Source organism: Bombus fervidus, chromosome 16 (assembly GCF_041682495.2).
Source record: "Bombus fervidus isolate BK054 chromosome 16, iyBomFerv1, whole genome shotgun sequence".
NCBI lineage: Eukaryota > Metazoa > Arthropoda > Insecta > Hymenoptera > Apidae > Bombus > Bombus fervidus.
The window spans coordinates 2,904,923-2,931,917 of NC_091532.1; the positions used below are offsets into that span (position 1 = coordinate 2,904,923).

The 26,995-nt window shown below is 43.1% G+C and overlaps 1 protein-coding gene across 2 annotated transcripts in view; it reads right to left on the reverse strand.

Moving 5' to 3' along the window:
• LOC139995847 (uncharacterized) overlaps positions 1 to 26,995 on the reverse strand; it is a 142,045-nt gene that overhangs the window by 64,825 nt on the left and 50,225 nt on the right. The window contains exon 2 of one of the 2 annotated variants that reach the window (XM_072019710.1): positions 25,512 to 25,668. In XM_072019710.1, the coding sequence (XP_071875811.1) occupies positions 25,512 to 25,613 (102 nt within the window). In that variant the 5' untranslated portion in view covers positions 25,614 to 25,668. Of the gene's footprint in view, positions 1 to 11,282; positions 12,745 to 25,511; positions 25,669 to 26,995 lie in introns of those variants that run through there. The other variant, XM_072019708.1, reaches the window with a different exon arrangement.

Genomic DNA, 26,995 nt, shown 5'->3' on the forward strand with positions numbered 1-26,995 from the left:
GACTTCCTCTTTTCTTCTACCGCTATACTCCCGCATTTCTGTTTGACCTCCCTTTCCTTCGCTACGTTTTCCATCCTCTTTCGCCGTGGCTTTTCCTTTTACGTGGCTGCACGAAAAGCGTCAACTATATCCCGTAGCTGGACAGAGACGAAGAAAGGAGGAAAGAGACGGAATAAAAGAGAAAGGAGGAAAGAAGACGCGTAACGAGGGTGGCCAGGAATAATTTTTTCTCTTTCTCTTTCGTTTCTTAGCCTGTGCATACCGTCTCTGTTCAAGAGCAGCATCCCTGTTCCGTTTCTCTTCCTCTTGCTCATGTCCTTCATCCTCCCCCACCAGGAACTGTCTGTCTCTCTTCAACTCGATCCTTTCCTCCCTCTCCGCAGTTCCATGACCCCTTCCATTTCGTGTGGAGTCGCTACGAGCTACGAGTTCAGGGACGATCCGTTTTCAGTCGAGACCCTGGATCTAACGCCCCGAGGGATACCAGAAATAGCGACTTTCTTCTAGCGCCGGGGATTTCATTTTTTTATGCTTCGGTCGCGCGGGAACCACGATATAGATTCGTACAGGGAAACAAATTGCCGATAAGGAAGAATCGTTCGCGAGAAACCACCACTCTAGCTCGATATGGGTGACATTATTTATGATACGGATATAGCAACAATCTTATGGAAGAGGTAAAATCGGATGGTGGAATTCGTCCAGGTTATTAGCTCCTAGGTTGATGTAAATGAAGCTTTTGTTTAATGAACGAAAGCATTCCTTAGCTCAGTAACGAAGAACCGGATTGGTAACGAAATTATTAATTTGCGATAAAAATTTTATGTAATGTTTATTAACGCGATCACTGATTCAAATTTTACATCTATAAGTATATAAAATTTGGCTTAGAATGTACGATATTTCAAACAAATTGTAATAAATCTCGGTAAAAATTTATTATATATTGTATTACATTAAAAACGTTTGGAAAATATGAAATTACCATTCGAGAAGCGTAAATAAATAGCAATTCTACAGGAGAACCACTCTAGAGTAATAAAATAGAGTAATCAACAGCGATTAGAATAATCGATATTCCGGACCACCCCATGAATTCGTGAAATATTACGTAAGCCATGTAAATCACGCATCGTTGAATCGCAATGGACCGCGGTACATCCCTGAACTAGGTATCATCGAGAAAGAAAGAGGGACGATGAAAACGGCAAGTATGCCACGGTAAGAACGAGGAGAAGAAGAGCAAACCCGATGCTAGGGCACTTGAAGAAGCGAAATAGCCTAGAAAAAGATGGACATAATTCACAGGACGAAGATTGACCCTCAGTATCGTAACTAGGAAATGCATACGAAAAAAGGTAGCCATATTTTCACACATTTATTATTGATTAATGTATAATACTACTATGTAGTTTCTATCTATTACTCGATAAATACAGATTTGTTACATAGTTAACAAATAACCACCCACTTTCTGTATATCATTACACAATCTCTTTACGTGATATTGTCAAAAAATTGATAAAAACAACTATAAATTTTCCAATAACGTTAAACAAAACATTTACTAACCTCTACTTCGTTTTACTTCCAAATTTTATGTATCTTCAAACGCTCGAAGCACGAACAAATTCTCGATTAGCTTCGGTTACCCAAACTTTCGGAAGAACTTTCATCTAATCGAAAAAGATAATTCTCTTGTAAAAGTTTTCTTGTATAAAATATCGCTGTCGTACAAAAGATAAGAATACAACATAGAAATAACGCAAAATGGTGATAAAATAGACGAAACGAAAGGACAGACGCGCAGCGCCTCCAGTTAAGACGGCACTGGGCCGAACCACGAGAGAAAGGGACAGATGCAGGGAGAGACACGTGATGCTGGAACGTGTGTTAGTCATGGGTTGCCCATGGCAACCCACGCGGCTAATGTACGCGAGTACAGGCCGCGCTCGTTCAGGACAACGCTGTCTATATACGTACGGAGGGAACGTACGTATAGTATACGGCATACGTAACCCTGTAGGTTGTACTACGCGTACTACTACGCGCGTGTACAATGGAAAACGGGAGGTCAGGTTCGTGTGCGTCCACACACGTGGCCGAGTTAATTGATTTCGCCTCCTCGTTCGTTGCCACGATGTTGCCATTCGATCGGAGCACGCAATGAAACCGCGTTATCGTCGTCTACGTGCACCACGTAGCGACATCCTGACCACCGAATGGAGCCTTTCGGGTAGAAGGTAGAATCATACATGATATATGCAGACATTGGTAGATGAAACATAGTGTACGATATCGAGCCTGGCATTGAACTGGAAAACGATACTCTCGCGTTCTCCTGCTTCCTGTATATATATTGTGTACGTATGTATGTGTATTTGCATTCGCTTTTTTCGAACCTCTCGACCGTGATGACGGTATAGCATTCGGATGTTATCGATATTGAAATATCATGGCTGCCATTCGATTACTATTCCCTGCTTTTTGAACAGACATCCAATTTTTTTATTGATTTGAAAGCAAATAAGATTCCCCGCCTCACCCAATCAACGGGGAAACGCAAGATTCGTATAAATGTCCATTCCTCTTTTGTTCGTTAGCTTTCGCATCGTGTGTGTAATCACGTGCCGAGATAGGAGCAATTATCCGCGGGTGGAGAATCGAGCTCGCGTTTCATTTTAACACGCGAAGAATTCGGACTAGCAAGCGCTGCAGCGAGGAGAATGCAGTCACACCGGCGGTTGCATCCTGGCGCAATCGTGCTGTGTGCACCAATTAACAGCGCTCGGCGCCGTAATCTGGGATACCGTGGTGCATGCAAAATGCATTCTACCAGCCGCACACTCTCGCCGCTGCTGGACACGGACGATCGTTATCGCTTGATTATCGGTCGTTGGTAATAGCGGCTTTCCAGGAACCGCGTCAGGAAGAAGGCTCTTGATAATTTAGCTTACTGCGATCGCTTCGAGAAAACGGGAACTGTTCTCCTGATTGTGTAATGCGCTTATCAATATCGTCTTGTCCGGGGATAAAGGGAAAGCCAATATTCGATTTCACATTTTATCTCATTTTATTCCATGAATAATGTGCTTTTTTATTTTACACTGACTCGAATAAGTCAGTCTCTAGGGCCAAGTCAAACCACGGTTACCGTTAATTGAAGGACTGAAAAATAGTATTAAATATAGAAATAAACCTTTCGAAAGACTCATATTCCGTCTCTTCATAGGAAATTCACGTACTTAAAATAGCTGTTAAACGACTTAAATTCTCGATATAAATTATCGAGAAATAAGAACCGTTAATATAAAATCAATTATCAAGCTACAAACCATTTAATCTGATCCATTTCTCACGGCTCGCTATTAAAAATGGTCATATCGCGAATGATTATCATGTCCGCGAGACACCTACAAGGAACAACGAGCCCATTTCTCGCCGTTGCATTATCCTGAAAACTCAACCAGGCCACACGAACGGCCGCGAACACATATACAAGAACACGCATACAAAGCAACGAGGCTCTGCACATAAACGAAACAACCGATCGGCGAAGAAAGGAAACGCAAAGCGGGACACGGAGCGAGCAATTGTGCATTAAATTGAAACAGGCCACGAGTAAAGCGTTCCCGTGGCATTATGCTCGGGCGTCCTATGCGTTTCGCGCGTATCCGAGGGTTGCTCTCGCGCGCACTCGCGCGTCGATACGCGTAAGTCATGATTGCCGGTGTTCACGGAACGACATGCTGCCCATTAAACCCCACCAACGCTGCCCGGGACGAGTTGAATGCACCTAGAGAAGCCCGACCTCGCGTTTCTCGAACGATCTCAGCGACCATACGCGTGGGAGTTTACAAGAAATTCGTGGCCCGGACGAGATAGGTGCGAATGGAAACAATGTGTCGAAATCTCCGAACTCTTCTCACGGAGCAGCTTCACACTTGTATCTTTCTCTCGGTGTGCTCGTTCCTTCGCGACAAGTTGCCAGGTTGGTTCGCGTGTGCCACTTTTCAGGCGAGCTAATGCGCTTCCTAGGTTCTTCTCGCTTTCGATGCCGACGGTACCGTTCTCGCGAACGGTCCACGCTCGTGTGTCCCCCGATACCGACAATATGGCGGGTAGCTGCAGCTCTTAGCAAAGTTACTTGACGAAAAATACAAGAAATAAATGGACACGATTCGATGACGTTCAATGCGAAGCTTCGAGCTGCGGCACTTACCTGTTTCATTTATATTTTGCTTGTTTTTGCGAATCTATGTTAAGAATTATGTAATATAATTTATAACTGAAGTGAAATTAGAGAAAAAGCTCGATGAAAGTTTCATACATCTTTGTGTTAGTAAAATATTAACGGGTATTTTTCAGCTAAAGTTTCGAATTCGCAACATTTTCTACAACAGATATTTTCTTTATCTTAACCTCGAGCAGACATATTTAATCAACGTCAACGTCAAACAACCACACACCGACAAATTTAAATGCAACCTACTCCCAGTCAGGAGAAAAAAAATCACAAAACTTCGGAGACACGACGTTAACAAATCCCACGAATTCGTCGGGTTGTCGAGAATCGTGTAAAAGAGTTCTCCGGGAGAACGAAGAAGTACGTCGTTAATTTTTAACCGGTGATGCCGGTGCTGTAACCACTGTGACTGTTCCATGGAGCTGACCAGCTCATGGTCTGAGTTTCGGACCTTTGAAGTCGTCGGCTGACGCAAGAGGCAAAAGTTCATCTCGAAAGATTTACATCTCGCAGAGCGGGAAGAGGCAAGGTATGAAGCAACGACTACGAGAGAGAAAGGGGAAGAGGGTAAAGAAATAAACGCCGCACGAGCTTACCCAGGCCAAAAGGGTCCCTGGGAAGCGGAGGCTATCCCACGACAGGACCTTAACATCCTTTCAGGAGTCCGTCGCCGCTGCACTGGCCAGTCAAGAAAACCAACGAGATTCATCGCGTTCGACGTAAGATATCAGAAAAGAAGAAATTGAAAAATTATTCTCTTAGAATTTATCGAAATTACATGCAATGATAACGTATCATGGAAGTTTTTCCAAGTCACCAAAGCCGCCGATTATAGTCGATTTCATAATAAATAATCCGAAGAGTTGTACCATTTTGCACACCAATAAAGCTATAGATCTCGATCCCAAGAATTTGCTAGCGTGCAGATGGTCGTATCAACTAGCACGAATCGAGCGTAACAATTCATTACAGTTCATTGTGTGAACAATTTTTCTAGAAAGCAAGATCGTGTAGCTTCTGCAAAGAACGCTAGACAACCGCGTTCATCGTTTTTTGTTGTCCGAGTTTAGAGGCGAGTTTAACGAAATATGGAAGCATGAACTCGATAGTTTACTGCGGCTGAGAATTCTGCAGCAACGTAGATCGTGCCTCGTCGCTGGTGTCGCTGGGATTAAATGGAATACCTGCACCGACCACGCCCAATGAAATGCGCATGTGGGCCCGATTTAACCTCTCCTAGAATCGTCATACTCGTTCGCGAACCTTTGTGCAGTTGTAACAGACTTACGCGATTGTTACCGCGGCCAAGTTTACCAGAGAGTTCCCCTGTAACACGTACGAACGCTGTTGGACGCTTTTTAATGTTTCTTTCAACTGTGCTCGAATTTTTCCTCTCGTTCTCCACGCCGGGAAACTGCATACGTGAAACTGAGACTGTTGGAACAGGGTGAATAATGTAAGTTAAGCAGAGAACGCGTTTCGTTTCCTCTTTCATTGGAGAACGAAGAATAGACGGCGGAAAACAGTCACGTTTGAAAGTCGTAACATTTGAATTGGAGCCTGAAATCTAACGTAGGAAGTCGTATGCTTACGGTTTTATAAATAAATTTAATGTATGTACTGTTCAAATCACAACATTCGTAATTTGAAATTTTATTCGTTAATAGGATTTGAGATTGAAACGAAATACAAATCTCTGAGTTACCAAATTTGGAACTGTGAAATTTCATTTAAAAGTTTTAGTTCTAAAGTTTGAAATTTAAACTTGAATTATATAAACTTGAATAATTGAAGTATAGATTAAAGCTTAAACGCTCGTCCACGAGTTACCCTTTGCAAACGCCAAGATCCAAATTTTTGATGTGCAAAATGTCGAGACTAACGAGAATGTAACGCAAGAAGAAGCGCCGGTATCGTTTTCAGAGTCTCTGTCCCGTTCCCGGATAAAGTAACGTTCCTGGAAACTAGGCGACGCCAATAGTCGAGGGAATTCCTTTCAACGAGCCAACAGAGAACAGCCGGCACTTACAGCATCGGCTCTAATTAGCGGTAATTAGAAGAAGCTTCGCGGACGGCGCCACAAATTGAAACCGGCGTAAACCAATCTAGAGGATGCCGTGCGAGGTAAAGAACGCTCCAACGAATCGAGTCAAACGAATCGCCGGCCAGTAATAAAATTGCATTTTGTGCGATGCCTCGTTTCAGACTAGACTTTACGCTTTGCTCTAATTCCGTATTTTTTGAACTTTTTTTAAATTAAATTCTACGTATATTCGATATTGCCAGTATCGTACGTCTATTTTCTCTATAGAATATCGATATAGAACACGATGTGATTATGTACTGGAGAAAAAAAAAAAAAAAAAAAAGAAGGAGAGTGGCCTTTCTTTCGTTGTTCTCCGGCGTAAAAAGCAACGGTTTAAGAACGCGTTGTTGCGCAACCCTCGGCGACAATTGAACTGCAGAATCGCGTTATCGACGAAAGGAAAAAGCCGAGTCGACTGGTTTAACGACGGCGTGATAACGAAATATAGGGCGCGTCGCTACGATGGAAGTTCGTCGAACCATGGTTTGTAGTTACTGGCGTTCGTCAGCGCTAATAGAACGATCCGCGTGCTAGATCTCGCGGCGATTGCGCAATTTTCAAGGGAACGCCGCGCGGCATCGTCGAGACGTTAATAGAAGGTTACCGGAAGAAAAGCGGGAAGAAACGCATTTAGAGGCGTCTCGTGTAAATCCACGAGAAAGATCTGGGAACGGGATCGATGGTATCTGCTGCCGGTTACGGAGATTGGCAAGCTTCGCTTCCCCTTAGGCGAGAATAGTTGCCAGAAGCGTTCCTATTATTATTAACGTCCTGTTATGAGTTATATAAGTCAATTATTATTGCGGTATATCGAATAAAAATAAGTAAAACGTTTCTATAGAATACAATAGGATAACTCCGATAAGTCACAGAACTAGAACAGGTAGTGCCGTTTCCAAGCGAAACCAGGTAACGAAAAAGCTATTTCTACATTCGATTCAATTATTTTCTATCGCGCATATTCATTTCCATTTTTCTAAAAATGTTCATTCACCTGCAATTGTGACTTCTTAAAACGCAACGAAACGACATCATCTTCCTCGGATCATCAAAAACTTATTTCCATAATTTTACAAGTTATTTCCTTAATTCCGTAGCACCATATACCATCCTTGTATGGTTGAAAGGAGTCGTAACAGGTCCTTAAGACCGTCAGGAGGCACAAATCGGACCGGCACGATGCGCAAGAATGCGTCGAGATATTTCGCGGGTACTGGAGTGGGAGGTGGAATTCCAACGAGAGGAGAAGACCGCGTCGAAGAAGAAAACGAAGATGAAGAAGAAGAAGAAGGAGAAGAAGACGAAGAAGAAGAAGACGAAGAAGAAGGGAGGAAGAATGGGACGAACAAAAAGAGCGAACAAAAGCGGACAGGCAGGGAACGAACCGGGCTGACCGGGTACACAAATTGCCAGCGAGATGAAATCGCTTGTTCTCCGGCGCGTTTTACCCCGAAGGGGTGAAAAAACTGTCCTCCGTGGAGCGAATTCGATCGTTGCTCACGATATATTTCAGCTGGATTTCCTGGTTCTATGTTCTTCGACTATGCAAGTCGAACGAGCTATTGAAAACTTCTCGTTGGACGTTGAATAGTGAAAGGCAGTGGCGATTACTTGGCAATGAAGGCCGTTGAAAAAGTGCTACGGCAATTATAGAAACCGAGTCGAGACCGTTTCCCTGCACTTTTGTGGAAGAAGAGAGGTGGAGCGAGGTGAAACACGTACCACAAAGGTGTCGGTCGAAAAACCTTAACGGAATTACGTTAACCAAGTCGAGCAACAAATTTTCACGCTGTTAGAATTTTGTTTTGTCGAAATGGAATCTGTTTCTTGCTACTCTCGTGATCGATTTTCTTGCTACTCCGAAGCCAAGAGGATACTTATAACATTAGCAGGTAATTGAATTTTGATCATATTATCGTACACAGGCAATATCGTTTATGCGAATTCGTAATTTTAAGCACGCGATTAAACAAATAGAACGTAAATGGAGATTCGTTTCATCCTCGGAATACTATTCCGAGTACTATAGTTTTGATCTATCGTAGATAGATTACATATATTACGATGATTTTTTTCTTCTAATTTTTCCGTGAGTTCTATTAGAAGGAGTTTCAGCTTCGTGATAATTGCAACTCGCCAATGACTCGTGCTCGAATGGAAAAGGTTCAGACACTATACGAGCCCCTCATTAATGCTGCAAACAAACGAAGAGCAACGAGCAAAGAGCTTAATCCGGGACAATACCGGAGGCCGCGGTAAAGGAATCAGAGCTGGCCGGTCTCCGGAGACGCCGAGTAGATTTCTTTTCGTAAAAAGACTCATCTCGCGAAGAATCCTGGTTTTACAGCGTTAGAAAGCTCATTCGGATCGCGTTGTTTCAACGGTATCCTTCATCGCTCGTCTTCTCGTCAGGTAATTCTCTCAAGTGGACAAAGAACAGCTCGCTTTCTCATTATCTTAAAAACCCTTTCTGCGGTATTCCAACATCAACGTGCTCCTAGCGATCCGTTCGCTATCCATCAGGTTGGACCGCGAATTCTATCCCGGCGACGAAAAGCCCTCGAGAATCCGTCCGGAAAAAGAGGTCGGGACGACAAAGGATTTCTAATGGACGGCCGAGCACCCAGAGGACGCCTTATAAGGCGAACATCTCGAGAAGGTGGCTTGCACAGCCTCCTTTTGGTCTTTCTTCTCCCTTTCCTTCTTTCTCTCACGAGTATCTCGTGGCGACTTCTGCGAGTGGTCGCAGGCGCCTCTCCGTGGCCGGATTTAGACCGAAAAAGGAACACCGGGAGTTTCGGGAAGACGACGACAAAGACGATGAACACGATGGAACCGGCACCGAGCCACCAAGCTCATCGTGACCGGATCCCCTGATCCACCGATCGATACCATCCCAGCCCCTCTTCCCCTCCTTACTCCGTATTTTGCCCCGAAACGATCGTGTAACCAAGAATCCACCGAGCTTCTTGGAAGACGTGCCGAATTTCTGCACGATGCAACGTGTAGCTAGCCTCGTTGCCTCGTTCGCTTTACCTGTTTTACTCTTTTCACATTTCTCGGACGCTTTTTTCGTGGTTAAGTATGTTACATTGGAAGGTTGTTGGAGATATGCTGGTTCCTCGAGCACGAGCTGCGTATTTCTTTATTAGTTTCTTTATTAGTTTTGCAATATGTTTTTAAAAGAAATAAGAGTTAGAATATTTACACGTTCGTAAGGCTTGTTACAGTTTGATTTATATTATTGTTCTGAATATTTATAATTGGATCGTCCTATCGATGGTGTCCGACAAACAAATTAATCCAACAGAACGTTGAAATAGCTGCCATTCCCAACCTCAGAAATCCACCAAAGTGTAGACAATGGCCCATGAATCAGCTGCAAATCAGCCGACTCCCCTAAATGCGTGCAAGTTGCTTCGACTGGAAACAAGTAGCTGGATTGGCAAAGGCCATCAGGAGGGTGTTAGCCGCGTAAATCGCACGATTAGGATTAGCCGGAATCCGAATCGGCAAATCGACTCGAATCGTTCGTCGATTGCTCTCGCCTCTCGCTTCCAAACAAATCGATACCACCTCGACCGTTTAAACACGCTTCGATCGCTCTTGCAATCGTGTCCGGGCACGGGGTCGTAAATTATGCAATGAAACGCACATGTACACGCCAGCCGGACTACGTCGTCGCGTACATACATATGTAAACGACGTAAAGCGTTCGAATTCGCGTATGTAAATTGGAAAAGACGATTCGAGACCTTTGAGGGACAATCGATTGGCCGGCTCGAAGCTTCTTATTGTCGGATAGATATGAATACGGAACATAATGAAGGTAGACCTGGAATATAGTGTTCCTTGGAATTTTGACCAATCGGTGAAACGGGGTGGATCGTCGAGAATTACGATTCCGGGAATCGATCGACGCGTCTTCGCTGAATATCTTATGTAGGTTATGTAAATTTAGAGGAGCTGACTTAACTTAAATTGATAGTTTTCGGCTGAAGCAATCTGGCAAGTACCGTAATTTTGTTATATCGAAGAAATGTTAAACGTGTATGAATTTTAGATTACGACCAGACTGCGAATGTTTATGCAAATTTCCGTTTTCTTAAACCCGATTACAAAAATCGAATCTAACCAGAGATTCGTTTTAACTATTAATTATCCTAACAAGTACCACGCTTTGGACATTTTGTACATTTTTGTACATTATGTACCTTCTACGTATTCGTGTAACATTACATTTTCCATAAATGCCTTATTTATGAGAAAAAGAAAAGGAATTTTGCATAGAGAATGCATCACACAAGTAGATAAAACGTTATCGTCTACTTGCGTTTAGAAAGATTGCTCTCGTAAATTGATGTACGCTTCTGAGTGAAACACGATGTCTTTGAGTGGTGATTTTACTAAATTTATCTAATCGTCTCGCGGGTAGCAGCTGTTACATGGTCGAAGTCGTTTATCCAAGTTCAAACAGCTGCTTTCGAACGATGGAAATACGAAAGAGTCACCGATGTTTCGAGGATTGATGTAGAACTATAAAGCGCACCTGATCCTAGATTGGTGCGACATTCAAAAAGCGCAATTTCGATCTCGTCCAACAAATAAAACCAATTCTATACGATAGAATGTTAACATTTTCGCCGTATAAAATTTGTAAATTAAGAGATAACCCTTCGTATCCTTTATCCAAAGAATTAACAAACATTTATTAACCGAAGCGACATTTCGAAAAATCGATCTATGACGAATAAATCCAGAATATCGATTAATATTTCGATGATAAATATCGATGAACCAGGACACCGTAAAGAACAACAAATCGCGAACCAAATCCTTCGCTGTGTCGAGATCGACTTTATCGCGATAGAAAATAGCGCGACTCATGCCGCCACGTAGCAGCGCCGAGTAACGAATCGCGACACAAGATCGCGCGCGTTTATGGCTTACCGTGTGCAGAAGATCCCTGAGATGCGAGGATCGAGCCGCCACCCTCGAGGACTTTGTTCTCCGGACCGTGACCAAACTGCCCTCCTTCATCGACAAGATTCTAGGCATCGTATTGGATCTGACCAATCGATACTCCTCTCCTGGATGCCTCCTCTTCTTTCTGAACGAGCCGCACAACATTTTCGATCGATATTCGCTCGTCGTTTAAAAAACAAAATAGTCACTTTGTTCGAGGATCATCGATCGAATCTGCCTTTCGGATGAGAAAAAGAGAAGAAAACGATCGATCGAAGCCTCTTGATAGATATTTGGGCGATCGTGTGTCGCCGCGATTCCTTTCGCTCGTGTTCTTTAGCCACGAGAATGTTCACGAAACATACGTCGTTCACCGTTTCCTCTAACTGTCCGGACAGGTTAATGCCACTGTCGCAAACTGGTCCTCGAGCGAATTCACGTCCCTTTAACCGGTTGCAAACGTGCTGACTGATACGCTCCTGAGATTCCTATGTTACATCCACACGGACACGAGCATACACACAGAGGCACCGAGGAAACCGAATATTTTTTCTCACTGCTACAGCAGCATGGCGCCGCGTACAGATTCCTGCATCTATTTAACTGTCTCCTCCGGCTTCACTCGCTTAACCAACCCTCTTCTCGCCTCTTTTATTTCTCGATGCTCTCTTCTGCTCCTCTAAATCGTGCTCCCTCCGCTTTCGGCATCTCTTTGCGTCCACCGTGCCACTCTCTCGGCTCCTTCCTTCTTTCTCTTTTCTCTCCTCTCGGTTTGCTTCTCGCTCTGTGCACACCCTCCCCTCTACCCCGACAGTCGACCGACCTCCTTCGCTCTATCACGGCACCCACGTACTAATTAACAGCCGACGACGCGTACGCGACGTGCACGTCCCGCTCCACGAGCGAGTCTGACGCGGGATCGGGGTGATCGACCGGTAAAAGGAACTGGTCGGATCGATCTTCGGATCGACCGTGACGATCGTTCGAGTCTACCTCCGCGGGATTCACAAACGGGTACACGGATTTAAAATAGTAGCCTTTTGTCTCGGAGACCCTGCAGACACTGGATCCTTCTCCGACTTCGAATGCTCTTCAACAGGTCTTTGATACTTTTGATATTCGATGTTCTTCCTCGTACGAGTCGTTTCTCTTTATTCGTCGATTAAATTAATTCATCCTCTGATCTTTCTTCGTCAATGATCTCTTACGGTTTCAACGATTGGCTCGCAATAATTAGCTTTCGTTGAGAGTCGAACACGAGTCCTTTGTGGTGTCTGTAGGTCGTACGCAATCTCAGGCGAGATCTTTTTCGGACGACCGATTTTCTCCACGGGTAATCAGATCTCGATCGCGTACACGCGGTGATGCGTTCACCTGTTGTGTACCAGCCACCCTTGGCGGATCGCTCGATGCTTAATTAACGGAATCTCAGCCAGCTCGAGTCGCAGTGAGAGCCGAGAGTCGACTGAAGGCATAAGGCTCCGGTTGTGGTCGTCGAAGGAACCCCACCACGTTGATTTCAACAACACCCGGCACCCAGCCCGACCGGACGACCTGGTCGCGTGGCGCTCGGCACAGATACGCAGTGTTTCTCAAAATCCTCTCCTTTTCGTTCTTGCGAACCGACCCAAACCTCCACAGTTTTCCAACAAATCTCGGTTCGACGTCTTTCTCTCGGTTGTCTTTTCTAGACGGCAATTTACGAACTCGTAAAATTACCGTTATTCACGATGGAGTGTATTTTTAGAAATTTCTCGATCAAAATACAAGATTTATGACATTCTTCGTAAAATTTTTGTCTCCTTCGCCTTTCCTTTTTCCTCTGTAACGCGTTAGCGTAGATTTGCTGATATCTTTCGCAAAATTCCGAGTTGCTCTGCTCGCCCTCTTCTTCCTTCTTTATTCTTAATTCGCGACAACCAGGAATTTTGTCGTGTCATCTTCGAAGATGATCGATCAATAGACGTCGTCGCAAAAAAATCACGAGGCATCGATATCGCGAATCTTAACCAAGTTCAAAGATCCTTCTTCCAACGATGTAGACAATACAGCTCGTTCCATTTCCTCTGAGAAACTCCTCGTTACACAACGAAACGGTTCGCAGGAGGCACACCTACGGTCGAGATAACTTCCAAGGACTAGTTCTGCCATACAGAAGGAAAAAAAAAAAAAAGAGGAAGTATCGCGATCCGGGTGACCCAGTTTGCGCTCTTGAATTTCAGAATAGACGTTCTTTCGTATTTCAAGGATGCATTGTGGCGGCGTCGTCAACGATACCATCTAATTCGCCAATCTTTCAGCTTCTCTGCAGCTTACATCGTAACGATCGCGTAGCTCAAATTTTTTATCGCGAACCTGATCTTTGTCGAATGATCTCTACCAGGGATGTTCTTGAATTTTATGTATTTGTAGGAAATTCCAAAGCACGGATACTCTTACTTTGTACATTTTTACATCTTCCATAACTACACGGAGATCCATATTCTAATAACCGTTGGTTCTGCAAACTTCGCTGAAGACGAGAAAACCAACGCGAGATACAAAACCGAATTCCCTGTATCTTCTCTTTTGCATCTCTTCGTTCTTGATTACGACTGAAAAGAATATTGCAGAGAAATGTCTTCCTTGAAATTTGCCTCGACGAAGATCGCGTCCGAATGGATGTAGGTCAACTGATTCAAACTATACCGGGGACATCTGTCAGCTTGCGTAACTCCGCTGAATATTGCTATTAATTTCACGTTCGCAGGCCTTTTTCAAGCGTGAATATCTGTGGTTTTCTCCGCTCGTTTCTCGCGTCCATGGAAACATATTATTTTTCTGCTTCCTACCGGTGATCACTGCTCATTGATCAAAAGCATCGAGTGCTTCCTGTCACGAACCACCGCAAGGACGAAGATTCTCTTCAGCGTCGAATCTTTTTTTGTGGCACGAGCCGTGTCGAAGAAACTACCGTGCCAAGTACTTCGATCAAGAATAATGCTATTTATTACCGTGTGTCAAGCGCAAAGAATAATCGTCAATAAAATTTGTGTCGTAAGCATCCAGACATTTATGGAGCGTAATGTATCTACGATACAGGTCCAATGTAACGTAATGATAATTACCAATTGTATCATTCTCTTGTCTTACTTTTACGTAAACTGTTAGTTTCACCAGATTAAACGAATCGCGTAGATTTCTACTCTCGCATTGGCTCCTCGCGTTAACAAACAAGAAGATACATTTAGAAATGGTAACTACCGGTGAACCTCGTGCTGCGAGACTAATATTCTACGTCGTTTCAGGGGATTCGATATTGCTTCAATTATGCGGAAAAAGTAGCGGGAAGCGAACGTTCGCTTCCTAACTTTCGCAACGAGAACGATCAAACGAAATTCGAGAACCCAAAGGTGTCGTAAATTAACGAAAGCACGTCCCTTCCGTTCGTTCGTAGACGTTGCGTGTAACTCGGTACCAGGCAACGAGCACCGTACCTTTGTACCGAATAACACCCAACGATTCGATTATTCATTCCCTCTGTGAACGTATTTCACCGTTGTTTGCCATTTTCTATTTTTTGCTTTTCCGCTTTTTCCAATTGTATCGTGCAGTTTGCACGATAACCGTTCGAACGCCACGGATCACTGCAGAAATTTAAACGAACGATACCAAATGCAACGCGATCGCGTTTGTTTCGTTTCACGTCGAAAATTACCAATTACCATGGTCGTGCTGTTTTCTTTTCTTCTTTTTTTTTTTTTTTTTCTCGTTTATAGCAGTTTACATAGATCCGTCTATTAGGTTGCAGCGAGAATTAAAGGATAATCTTGCATCGAGTTGACCACCATCGTCACAGCCGCCACCATATTGCACTCAGTGACTAATAAAACGTTCGAGTGACCGATGAATTTGCATCAGAATCAGAATAATAAGAAACGATAGCCAGCGTGGGACACAGCACGGAGGGCGTTTCAACCCTCGCGTCAGGAAGCGGATACGCAATTTTCGTATGAGTCAGCGCAACCCTATCGAAAGAAACTGCACGGCCACCTTGAGTTCTCGTTGCAGATCCGATCGAACGCGATCGGCGTAATTCGTCGTTAGGGCTAATTGAATTTCACTCGGCGAGCTATTGGAAACCGAAGAGACGTTAAATTTTAATTACAGCCGGATTATCGGACGGCTGTCTCGCTCCTTTTCACCAAGGAAACGACAGGACAAACGAGCTACCTGTAATTAATCCATTAATCCCGGTGGCCTTAAACAGTCGGCCGAACGACCACTGGAAGCGTCTAAGTTGCGTTTTCTCTGCAACGGAACGGCCGTTGCACTTTCTTTAATGAGATTTCGTATTTCATTTGACGGATAATGTATGGGGAAAGGATAAGAAACTTAACCTTTGCGCGGCGATTGCAAGGCATCTTTTGAAACGGTAGTGTAGTATACTCACATATATGCGTGTAGCATAAAAACGTTTCCCAAAGGAAAATTATGTTTCCTCGTCTAATTAACGATACTGAACTTATTCTTTTTGGAATAACCGTGCAACGTGGTTGAAACTCTCTGTTCGCGGAATACACGTTCAACGAAATCGTAAAAATCGAACTGGGAATGGCCTGAGCAAAGACCAAGTATCCGGTTCTGAACGATGATCGTTACTAAAATTTGTCGGTTCGACGAGAGGAAAATCTAATAGGAGCTACCATGCGGTAGAACTAGTCACCTACTTCCGTCGGATGAAAATATCACGCGGGGAAAGCGACCGGAAAAGCGACCGAAAAAACTCCGAGCAATTACGCGATCGTCGAAACACGCGGTGTTCCTCCCGAACGAGTCGTTCAGCTCTTAAAACTGGAACGCGATTGTACGCTCCTTAATTGTACCGGTAACTGCAACTTCTCTTGTCATGACAATCGCCCAGTTGTTGCGTTATCGCGACGGTTGTTACGCCAATGATCGTTAGCATTCGTAATCGCGAGTATCTACTACAAGTCGCATAAATACGCTTGGATAATTACGCGAGCTCTGAAAAGAATCAATTGCTCATTGAAATACAGCGAAATATTGCGTTTGTTGTTCAATTTCGTTTGCAATTTATTTTTAATGTTTATAAAATTCGGAAGAATCAATTCGAATATCTTCTACGAGACAGGAAAAATGAAATATCGTCAATTAATTTCGGTACTAAACTCTATAAAGCAACGAGAATAAAATATTCAAAGTATCCAAAAAACGTACCATAACTTCGATCTACCAAGCGATCGTTTGCTTGCTTGCTGTACAACGAGATGAAAACGATCTTCGCAAGTAAGTCTCACGAATCTCGTGAAAAATTTGAGAATCCCTGGATTGGTGCAGGTTTTACCTGAGGGATACGCATGCGCCGCGACCGACAGATGTTTCCTCCTCGCCAACTGTTGCACGCTGCTGCGACGAGAGACGATTCTGCATCTGATTTACCAAAGAAAGAAAGAAGACGAGAGAAGAAAGGAAGAAAAATCTCTCCATCTTTCCTGTTCTCCTCTCGCCCCACGACATCCAGTCGGATGAGAGAAGTCCTTGGAACAAGAGAGAGAAACGAGAGGAAGAATGAACGTTTCTTTGTCGAATCGCCATCGAAAGGAAGCCCGGAGAAGCCCGCACGAGGGGGTGGACCGCCCCTATTTGCGAGGGCAAGAACGTAACCCTTATGTCGTTAAGACCCTGATCGATCCTGACGATAAGTTCGCGTGGTAGACGAGACCTAACCCAATGCCTCCAACCAAAAAGTGAGATTTATTATAGCTCCAATTCCCTTCGCTTAGGCTCCTCGTGTCTTTATTGTCTGTTTATTGTCCATAATTCCTCGTGATAGTAGTTGAACCAGGCAGCTAAATATTCCACAGTGTCGTATACCTGTGTATCGAGAGATTGAAGGTGTCGGGACGTAAAATGCACGGACCAAGTTATTTAACGATGCTAACCGACGGTCTAACTCTCGCGTGGAGGCTTTTCTCTCTTCCATATTTTCTTAACAATTTCGTCTATATTTTCTTCTAACAATTTGGCCATTTTCCAGCAAAATTTCATAAAGATCATAAAGATCATAAAGATTCGAACCTCTGGATATTTTTAGAAGAAAATTTATTCGAGATGTTTCGTATTGTTACGTTCGGTGACTCTCTACAGAAACCAGAATTCATCCCTCGGTCAACACAGTCACAAGTGTAATAAGTCGGACCGTAATAATTGTAAGGAACGGTCATTAAACCAAAGAATTTTACTTTACCGTTAATACCCTTAATTGTTGTACGGTATCTTTCAAGTTAAGACGTTCCTTAGCGTTATTGTTCAACCAGGTAAAAATTGGGAAAAACAGATTTGCTCATGTTTAACGGTAATTTGTAACCATAAACGACGGTTGGTGAGACGACCAACACCCATCAATGGTTTTCTTCCTCGACAGCATCGTCACCGAACTTGGCTGGATTTTCATCCGTTGACCAGGCAATACCTTGACTGGTCTTTCGGACTTAGATCAGTCGCCATCTCTTGACTGGTTCTCATTGATCAGTCAATGAGAATACATTGAGAATACATCTACACGCATCACGTCTAAATACTTATATCTACAAAATTGTTGCAATAAAGCGTATACTGTTAATTCGGTGTTATAATCAGTTCAACCACCCCTATTATCCTAATCGAAATAAAGGATCGACCGACTCGTGGCGTCGATTATCAAATCGTAACGAGAATTTACGACTCTCGTTGGTCGAACAGATATCGAAACTTTCATCTTATACATTTATAGAATAACCGGGAAAATCCATGGTGTTCTAGGTAAAAATTACAACTGAAAAATTCAGTCGATTCATCGTGCAATGATCGGAGAACTCGTCAAGGAATCGTCGAGTTCCATTATTCTGTCGACGACGATCGAGCAACGGACAAATCAAAGTCAAACGGAACGGATACCAGGAGGATAGCTTTGGAAGAAGCTCGTTAGAAGGGACCACGTTGGCAGACAGCGTCCTCACTGGTATCGAAACGAGTCACGATTCACCTGCTCGTCTCGTGGACTCGCCCCTGCGCAATTCGCGTTACGGCCGCGTTGGTGAGATTTATCGCATACGGAATATCGAGTGGCGAGGGTACCGGCAGTCCTTATTACAGCTTATTAAGCGGCAGTAAACTGCATATCCATGATCCAGGAACCGGTCACGAGCGAGAAGCAAGATCTCATCACCTGCTTCTCGTTCCGTCCTTCCCTTCGTGTTATTCTTTCGTACCATCCTTTTTTCACTTCTTTAGACTCAGTTTCTTTTTTCCACCGCGATACGTGGTGGCGTAACTTCTTCAGAGACTACGAGACACTGAGCTAAGTTACACGCTATGCTGACACGTCAGAGGGATGAAAACCCAGTCGCCAAGGTTCTTATAATTCAGAATTACATTCCTTTCGTGGAAGGAAAGAGATATCGAAAGAATTCAAAAGATGAACAGATATTACGTGAAGAAGATAAGATGATACAAGATCACAACTTGTTAACCACGAAACGATTCGACTCTCCGAAAAAACAAATTAATTATTTTTAATAAAATTACGGTTCTTTGAAAGTATCAGGCTTCTCTCTTATGGAAACAATTTCGCTGATCCACGGATGATCGGATTTTCGCGAATATCGCTCCAACTTTGCCGTATAATCCGCCTTCGTGTATATTATATCTTCGACGATGTTCAGCTACCTTTCTCATCCCGTCGAATCCCGAACACCTATACCCTCTTTTCTTCCTTGCCTCGTGCCGAACCACTTCCTTTCTTCGTCCAACAAACTACGTTTCCTCTTTATTGTAAAAGATCTCGTTCCTGTTGGTCGACCGTGCCACGTTCAAATCTCGGCCTTCGTCGAGGGGGAGGCGATTGCTTAACGACGCCAACCACCTGCCCCGGTGAAGAAGAACACGTGCTGCAGCTACGAGGCAGCTGCAACCGAAAGGACGAGACTCGTACACATACGCGACGGGACAGGCTTCTCCTGTTCCAGAGGTGTCGAGGTTGAGAGTGTTGAGCTTCGGCAATACAGTACAGACACCGAGCCACGAGGATGAGCGCACTTACAACCGCGCGTCATTGCTCGCTTCTCGAACCTTCGATCCGTCTCGAGAGTCCTCTCCCCTCCTCAGATAGTTCCACGAATTCGTTGCTTGTTTCGTTATTAGTAGCACTTCTTTCACGAGAGATCGTATCGTAGATGGAAAAGTAGAGAAAATGTAACGGGGATTTAGTTGGATTTTTGGGCTTACGATGTTGTACATAGTACTCCAATTAAAGCGATTACTGAAAATAGCTCCGACGTTTCCTAATCCCTGATTGCTATTATAGTGAATTGTAGAGGTGGTCGGCGGATTACGAATTTTTATGCAAATTTATTGAACTAAAAAAAAAAAAAAAAAAAAAAAGGAAGGAATAGAACCTAACCAGAGATCTAGTTTATGTCCTCAATTTTATAAGTAGTATGCTTTGAACGTTTTATATACGTTTCTTATTAAGTGACCCATAAATAAATATTTACGGACTAAACACGGAGATGTTAAATCAAAACGACAAACTTAGCATTTAAATGCTAGAATTCCCAGCTATAATGGATAGTACATTGGTCCTAATCTTGAATCTTCAATGTAGAATGATCGCGTAATGGAAAAGCTTCGTGAATTTTAAGCAGAGCTAAAGAGATCCTCGAGAGTTCTGCAGTGGTAGTAGTATTTCCAGTTTGTTGCACAGATCTTGAAAAAGATTAGGAGAGGACAGCAACAGATGGCAGACGGGTCGTGTGTCTGATGCGAGATAGGAGTTTTCTAGTCCTTTGATTTTTTCTGCTACCTACCCCCGTCATGAAAATGGAAGTTCGTTTATGTCGATACTCGAGAGAAGAGTTTGGTGGTCGGAAAACTCGGACAACTACCATCGATCTTTTCCATTCCGCCACTTACCCTAACTTACAGTAAACTGAATTTTACACGAAGTGGGAAAATCTAGGTATACCCGGATCGTCTTTTGACGATAGCAAGATTTTTATTATTAGCAGTTGCAAACACTCGTAATATACAGGGTGACTTTGTTTCTCTGGGCTACAAACTGAATCAAACCAAGGATCGCGGCATCGGTTTCGCGTGATGCGGTCACCTGTAACGAGGCGCAGTGATAACGGTTCGCCTGACCCCGAGGCTGACGAAAACAGAAGCCTCATCGAGACGAGGAAGAAAGGATCGCCTTACGAGGATACGAGGGAGTTTAAAGCGGACGAAGAAGACCTGTCAAATTGCAGCTGCCTCTGGGCACGTGGGTCGAACCGCTACCTGGGCTATTCTATACACGCTCGGTCTTCCTTTCCACGCTTTTCTCTCTGTGTTTCTTTCTTTTCACGCACAACGCTCTAGCCGTGGCCAAAAACTAACAAAAAGGTCTAGCTTTCGAAACCAGGTGCTCCAACTCCGCCGATGACAAACCAAATTGTTCTTTTGAAACTTCTATTCGACATTGACACTTTAAGCCTTATCCAACTGGACTGAAAGTAGTAGGTAACATAAATTAAAGTCCTTAGATTAATATGAAAGTTTAGGGTCATTTTAGGAAACAGTTAGGAACATTTTTCTTTTTCCTTTTTACGAGTCGCGAATTTATAATTTCTCTTGCGATCTAATTTTGTATTGTGTATCCTGTAATTCTCACTTAAAACTAATTCATTCCTTCCTTGATTGCATCCTTACGCGGATGCTAACATTTGCCAAGCATCTTGGTCCAACTTTCAGCGACACGCTAAAGCAAATTTTACCTTCGTTTAGCCTGATGTTCCATTGGTGTGATTCGATTCGATTAATTTCTTCATAGAGAGATTCCCGGAAAGCGTACATTGGTTCTAAGAACTTTTTTTCGTTCTATCAACGAAATCGCAGGGAATTAGAACCGGATATAGCAATATCGAGGTACAGAAGCTCTGGTCGCTTAACAATGCTAAGAAGAGTCGTACGGATGCGGATACAACGAAGCCCGCATACTAATAGCCGCCGGAAGTCCTCAGACATTTGTCTATTTTATGAGGTGGACGTACCTCGTCATTTGGTATAACGCGATTCTACCTTTATTAGGGTCAAGGACAAAGCGATGTTATGAATACGCTGGCAGCTATCTTAACTAATGATGCATTATGAGCAGTACAATTTCATTCGAATACGATTACGGGGAATAATCGCGTATGTTGATAAAAGAACCGCGAAGATAATACGAAGTCTAGGAAATATGATAATTTCGATCGACGATTTCATTTTACTTTACCAGGAATGAATTACTTTTAAGTGAGAATTACAGGATACATAATAAAAAAATTAATTAGATCGCAAGAGAAATTATAAATTCGCGACTCGTAAAAACGTACTATTTAGATTTCATAGGAAAATATTATTTTAATTCTTATATTTTTTATATAAATGTTCGAAGCTGCATTCGCGCCACACGTATTTGAATTCCGAAAGTTTCGAGCGCGCTGAAGTGGCGCTCGTGGAAACCTTACTGGTGATGGATAAAACAGAGAACTGCATCGGGCCGGTAACGTACTCGAGGAAGGTAATTCGGTATACACGAACCAGGAAAATTCGAGTTTGAAATATCAGATCGCGCTAGAGCGAGCTAATAAAAGATAGATATTAAATAAAATAATTAACGTTGTATAAAATAATGAACTGTCGTAGTTTAACAATTAATCGATCAAAATAGATACGTCGTTTTATCGTGATATATTCGAGCGAATGTAAGATACTCGCGCTATTTTAATTTGTAAAGTTCATTTAATAAAGTGACACGATAAAAATGAGTAATAACGACAGAAGATTAGTCGTCTGCCGACAAGAGAAGTAACAACAATGATATGTGGTACATTACAATTAAGCATTGTGTTCACTATGGAGAGGACAAATTAACATCGTTGTAGTTTCATCTGCATTCTCGGAATCCAATTGTGCAATTCGCCGCTCTAGAGGGAAATCTTATACGTGACGTGCAACAGAATCATAAAACGAGAGATACAACGTACACGCACGCGTGCATCGACGACTGTCTACTGTATACTCGGTTTAACAATCTTTGCTGTTCCAATTTACCGAGTAAAAATATGTACGTGGTCTCGAGATACGTGATACTTCCAGAGATATTTTTCCACAAAAATTTCCAAATAAGTGAAAAAAAAAAAAAAACTATTCATAAGGACTATATTAATCAAATACATGATAATTTATTCAAAACAGTCGAGAAAGAATAATTAAACAAGAAGAGGATCCCTATACAGTTAACAGCTTTGTACGATAAAGATAAAGATTACTTTTAAGATAACCATTAGAAAAATGTGTAGATATCTAAAAAAAAAAAAAAAGATACGTATAGAGATGGATTGCGATGAAAGTGACAAACAAGTGGCAAACGAATCGAAACACGATATCGAGTCACTCGATTCGTTAATCAATGAAACCGGTATCCGGGTAATTCGAAAAAATATCGGACAAAAGGTCTTGCCTGCCTGGTTTTCAATGATCGAACCGGCAAACGTACTCGAATATTGGCGAGTAGCTTGTGCCGGGGTCACCGACCACGCTGCAACGTTATCCATTCCGCGTTGCCAGGTTATCGATCTGTGCAGAGGCGCCTTGACCGACCTCCGATGCACCGCCAAGTGCAAGTGCAAAAGCTCTCTCACCTTTCCGCTCTCGGACAGGAAGGATCCGGCGCGCGCATCGCGCTAGACAGATAATCGAACACCTTCCCGTACTCGTACAAGCACGCGAACCATTGTTGCACACGCAACGCTATGCTTTTGTCATGGTTAACGCTGCAGCTTATCAAACTTATCGAAACGAAAGGTTCCAAACGTTATCCTTTGCCATCAAATTTGTTATTCCGTAGGAATAACTAATCTTGGCAAACTTGATCTACGTATACCTGTCAGATTTCTGAAATATTCCAGAAATAAACAAGTCGCATTCTCATTTCGTTCCATTCTTTGCCAACGTCAAGTCAGAAAGTTGCACGTTCGTCGAATTTAAAAGGAAATATTTCTGCGGACACAGGATACGATTCTGGGACAAAGGTTGAAGTGGTAGTCTCAATCGTGTTGACCATCGAAGCGTAGAAATAATATGAAGTCAAACTAACAGTATTATGAATCGTGCGCGAAACATGGACAGAATTGATTAAATTGACGTTTTGACATACTTTCCTGTGCTTTCGATTTGATTATTTGCTTTGTTACGACGTCTTTCAATAACGTTGCTTCCATTGTCTAAACTTTCACCGATATTGGCTCGTCGCTCACGATTAACCATAATACTATTGCTGTCTATTGTTTCATAATTATACGGATGTGAATTATGCCTTCCAGAATAGCATTCTAATAAGCGTAGGAGTAAAAGCAAAACGATTAACGCTTCAATTATTCGTAGAAAATTATGATTGTACGAGTATAGAATTCTAATCTTGCTAATATCCTAATGATAGCCTTAACGCACAGGTTGATATAATTAGAAATGTATCGAACCTGCTAATATCGCGTGTAAACGGTTAATGGTACCTATATGTAAACCACGTTATAGCAACATCGTGTTATATCGTTCTATTACATTTGATTATCGTTTTATCCATCGAGCTAATCCCATTCTATCAGAAGCTACTCACAACGACCGTTCGTTTACTGCTACGTACAAACACCTGAACCATTGCAGCGTCCGGTTTTGATAAACAGCAACGAGACTTATGAAACCACTCGATAATGGCACTAAAACTTACGACAATAGAAATAATAAAGGGAATCGCCTAACCTGCTTGAAAATAAAGAAAATTCCAATTAGCCGACGCTAGGCGATAGACCGACGAACTCCGTTTCGATATAATCGAGTAGGAAGTGTGGATAAGCGATACCTAACACGTAGCTATCGATTTTCCGTGGAGCGGTTTGAAACAGCGGCACCAAGTGCAAGTGCAAGTGCAAGTGCAAGAACTCTTTCGGTCGTTGGCCGCGACTTCAACACGTTTAATCTATCTTCTACCGCACGAGTGAACTGCTCTTCGTGCTCTCGTATCTATCGCTCGTCGTCGCTAAGATACGCTCGAGCAACCTTCCTCGAAAACCGTTGCTATCCTAACGAGCAACGCAATTTTCACGCGTCGTTTATGAACCAACAACCTCGATTTCCACTTCCCGAGCTTTTCATTACTATTTTCCAGCGAATCGCCTGGCTCGTATCCGTTCGTATAGATATTATACTAATTCATTATCGAAGTGTAAAAATTCGAAGATAGCAAGAGGAAGGAGAAGCGAACTTTTCAACGGATTAATTGTCTTCTCGGTGAAACGGAGAACAAACTCTCCGATTTTATCAAAAAGCAATACAGAAACTTCATCGAGGTTTCGTAGAAAATAATGTTCGACAAACTGCAGACCACTCCTGTCCAATTAACGGTGCAAACGATCGTCGCGGGACCGGAACCTGGAGACGGAAAGCCGCTGGAAATTCCGTGGTCGAACGGACAAAGTTCGAATCGCAATCGTTCAGCCGCGTCAATTGTCGACAATTTGTCGCTTTGCGGCTGCTATTGTACGCTCGCGATGCCCGGCCATGCTATCGAGCAACGCGATGAAAATCGATTCGTTACGCTGAACGAGCAGATTGAAATCTCGTTTTCATTGTACGTAAGATTTATACGCACACAGACGATCCGACCCGTAAACTTCGATTCGAATCGATGAAAATTCGTGCGATTCAACGGCGAAACCGGACGAACGAAAGGACCAGTGGAATTGCATCGTTCGAAAACCGAGCCTTCCGTAGAACTCGAAACACCAACAACGATATGTTGTTTTTCGCGTGGACAAGAGCCTGCCGACGAATTATTTAGAATTCAGATTACGCGTGAATCGACGCCGATCGGGCGACGTGGTACTACAACTGAACAACCGTTCCAGCTGAACGTAAACTATCTTACGAATAAATCAACTACGAACAAATAAATAGTTTGTTAGTCTTGCTATAAATTAATTATGAAATAAGAAATACTTTTTAGAGGAAGTTTCTTCGTTAGTCGCAAGCAAGTTAAAGCCGAATATCGTTACTCGCCCGATAAATGTAGTTTAATAATTGGATGGCAATTAACGTAGTCAGCTATGATAAAGCGAAATAATAAAACGCAAAGTTCGCTTAAAAACTTACCGCAGTCAGGCTGTCCAACTCGCCGAGCCATTCGTTCAAGAGTTGTTCCGGGTCTGTCTCGTTGTCGCTGTCCTCGCCTTCCTCCTCGTAGCGCTCCATCATGTACGCCGTCCTTAATCCAGCTTACAACCGTAGTCTATGCGATTCTCTTTATCCTCTGTAAATACACGAACGCGATACGTTGATTCACCTCATTAAATACGTAACATCCATTGGGATAATTATACGAAAGATATGTTGGCAAACGTATAACCTTCGATGCGGTAGCAAATTTTTAATTTCACGAATGACAAGTTTTATTAAATAGTATGATAGCTGCATTAGAGACCTTGAGGGGTTTACTACTGCTATTATAAACGTTAATCTTACAATAGTAGATATTTCATCGTCGTGTAATTTTTAATCAAAGTAGAATTTTTAATCGCAAATAATCGTATCCTAAAGACACGTTTCCAAATTCTAAAACGGTAGGAAATATATCACACGTTTTAACCGATTTCTACCTAATTTGGCTATATGCGAGGGCCCACTGATACTTTCTACCAAACCAACTCTTTGCCAACTTCGGTCTCTTAAAAAACAGCCTACACTTGCGCAATAAGCTTGAAATAGCGTGGACAATAGACGAAACGAATTTGTCGTGGCGTCGGGGCGACGCGACGCGACACTCGAAATGGAATTCGAACCCCTGATTCGCACACCCCTTGGAAATCCCTGCTAATGGGCACCGGTAAACGTTTCAGAAGCCTTCCCTTCTCGGACTCGCAGTCTCATCGACACAAATTGCGCCGATGAGCGACAGCCGTCCGACGAGTTCGCGTGCGACTCGCGTCGAAATAGCGTCGCGCCTTTCTACGACGCGCGTCGACCCGCTGGATGCATTATGAAACGCACGAAAGAAACCAACAGGCTTGACACTGACATCCCACAGGCGGAGTTCACGTCTTCCACGCACGATTTACCCGCGACGTTGTTGCGACAGCGAGCTCGACCTGTTCGAGGGCACGATTAATCGATGATAATTATGTCTGCCAGCTGGCGCGACTGCTTCCGACTTTTGCGAGCCTCGTAATTGCGTTAGAAACGATCGGGAGGAGACTGAACTCGAATTTATAGATGCGATTGTATGCGTGGTTTGGTACAGATAGCGATTTCCAGCGAAGTAATTTCGAAATAGAAATAATTTTCCGAAAAATGTACTTCAGCGACTGAGAAAGCGATTCTTTAGCGACTTGCAAAAGTGAAATTTCTACGATCGACAGCTCGATTCGACCATTTTGCAAATAATTTACGAACGTTCTACGAATAAATTGCGATACGTCGATACTGTGCTAAAGTTTGTCTAAAATATTTTCTCGTTCGTAAACAGCGAGGGAAACGGATAGACGCGAAACGCGGAGCAAAGGTCTGAGGAAAGAGCGTCGGAGACGTCGCGTGAAACGCGTACAGTCACGAGAACTCGTGTCCCACTTTAGGACGAGCCG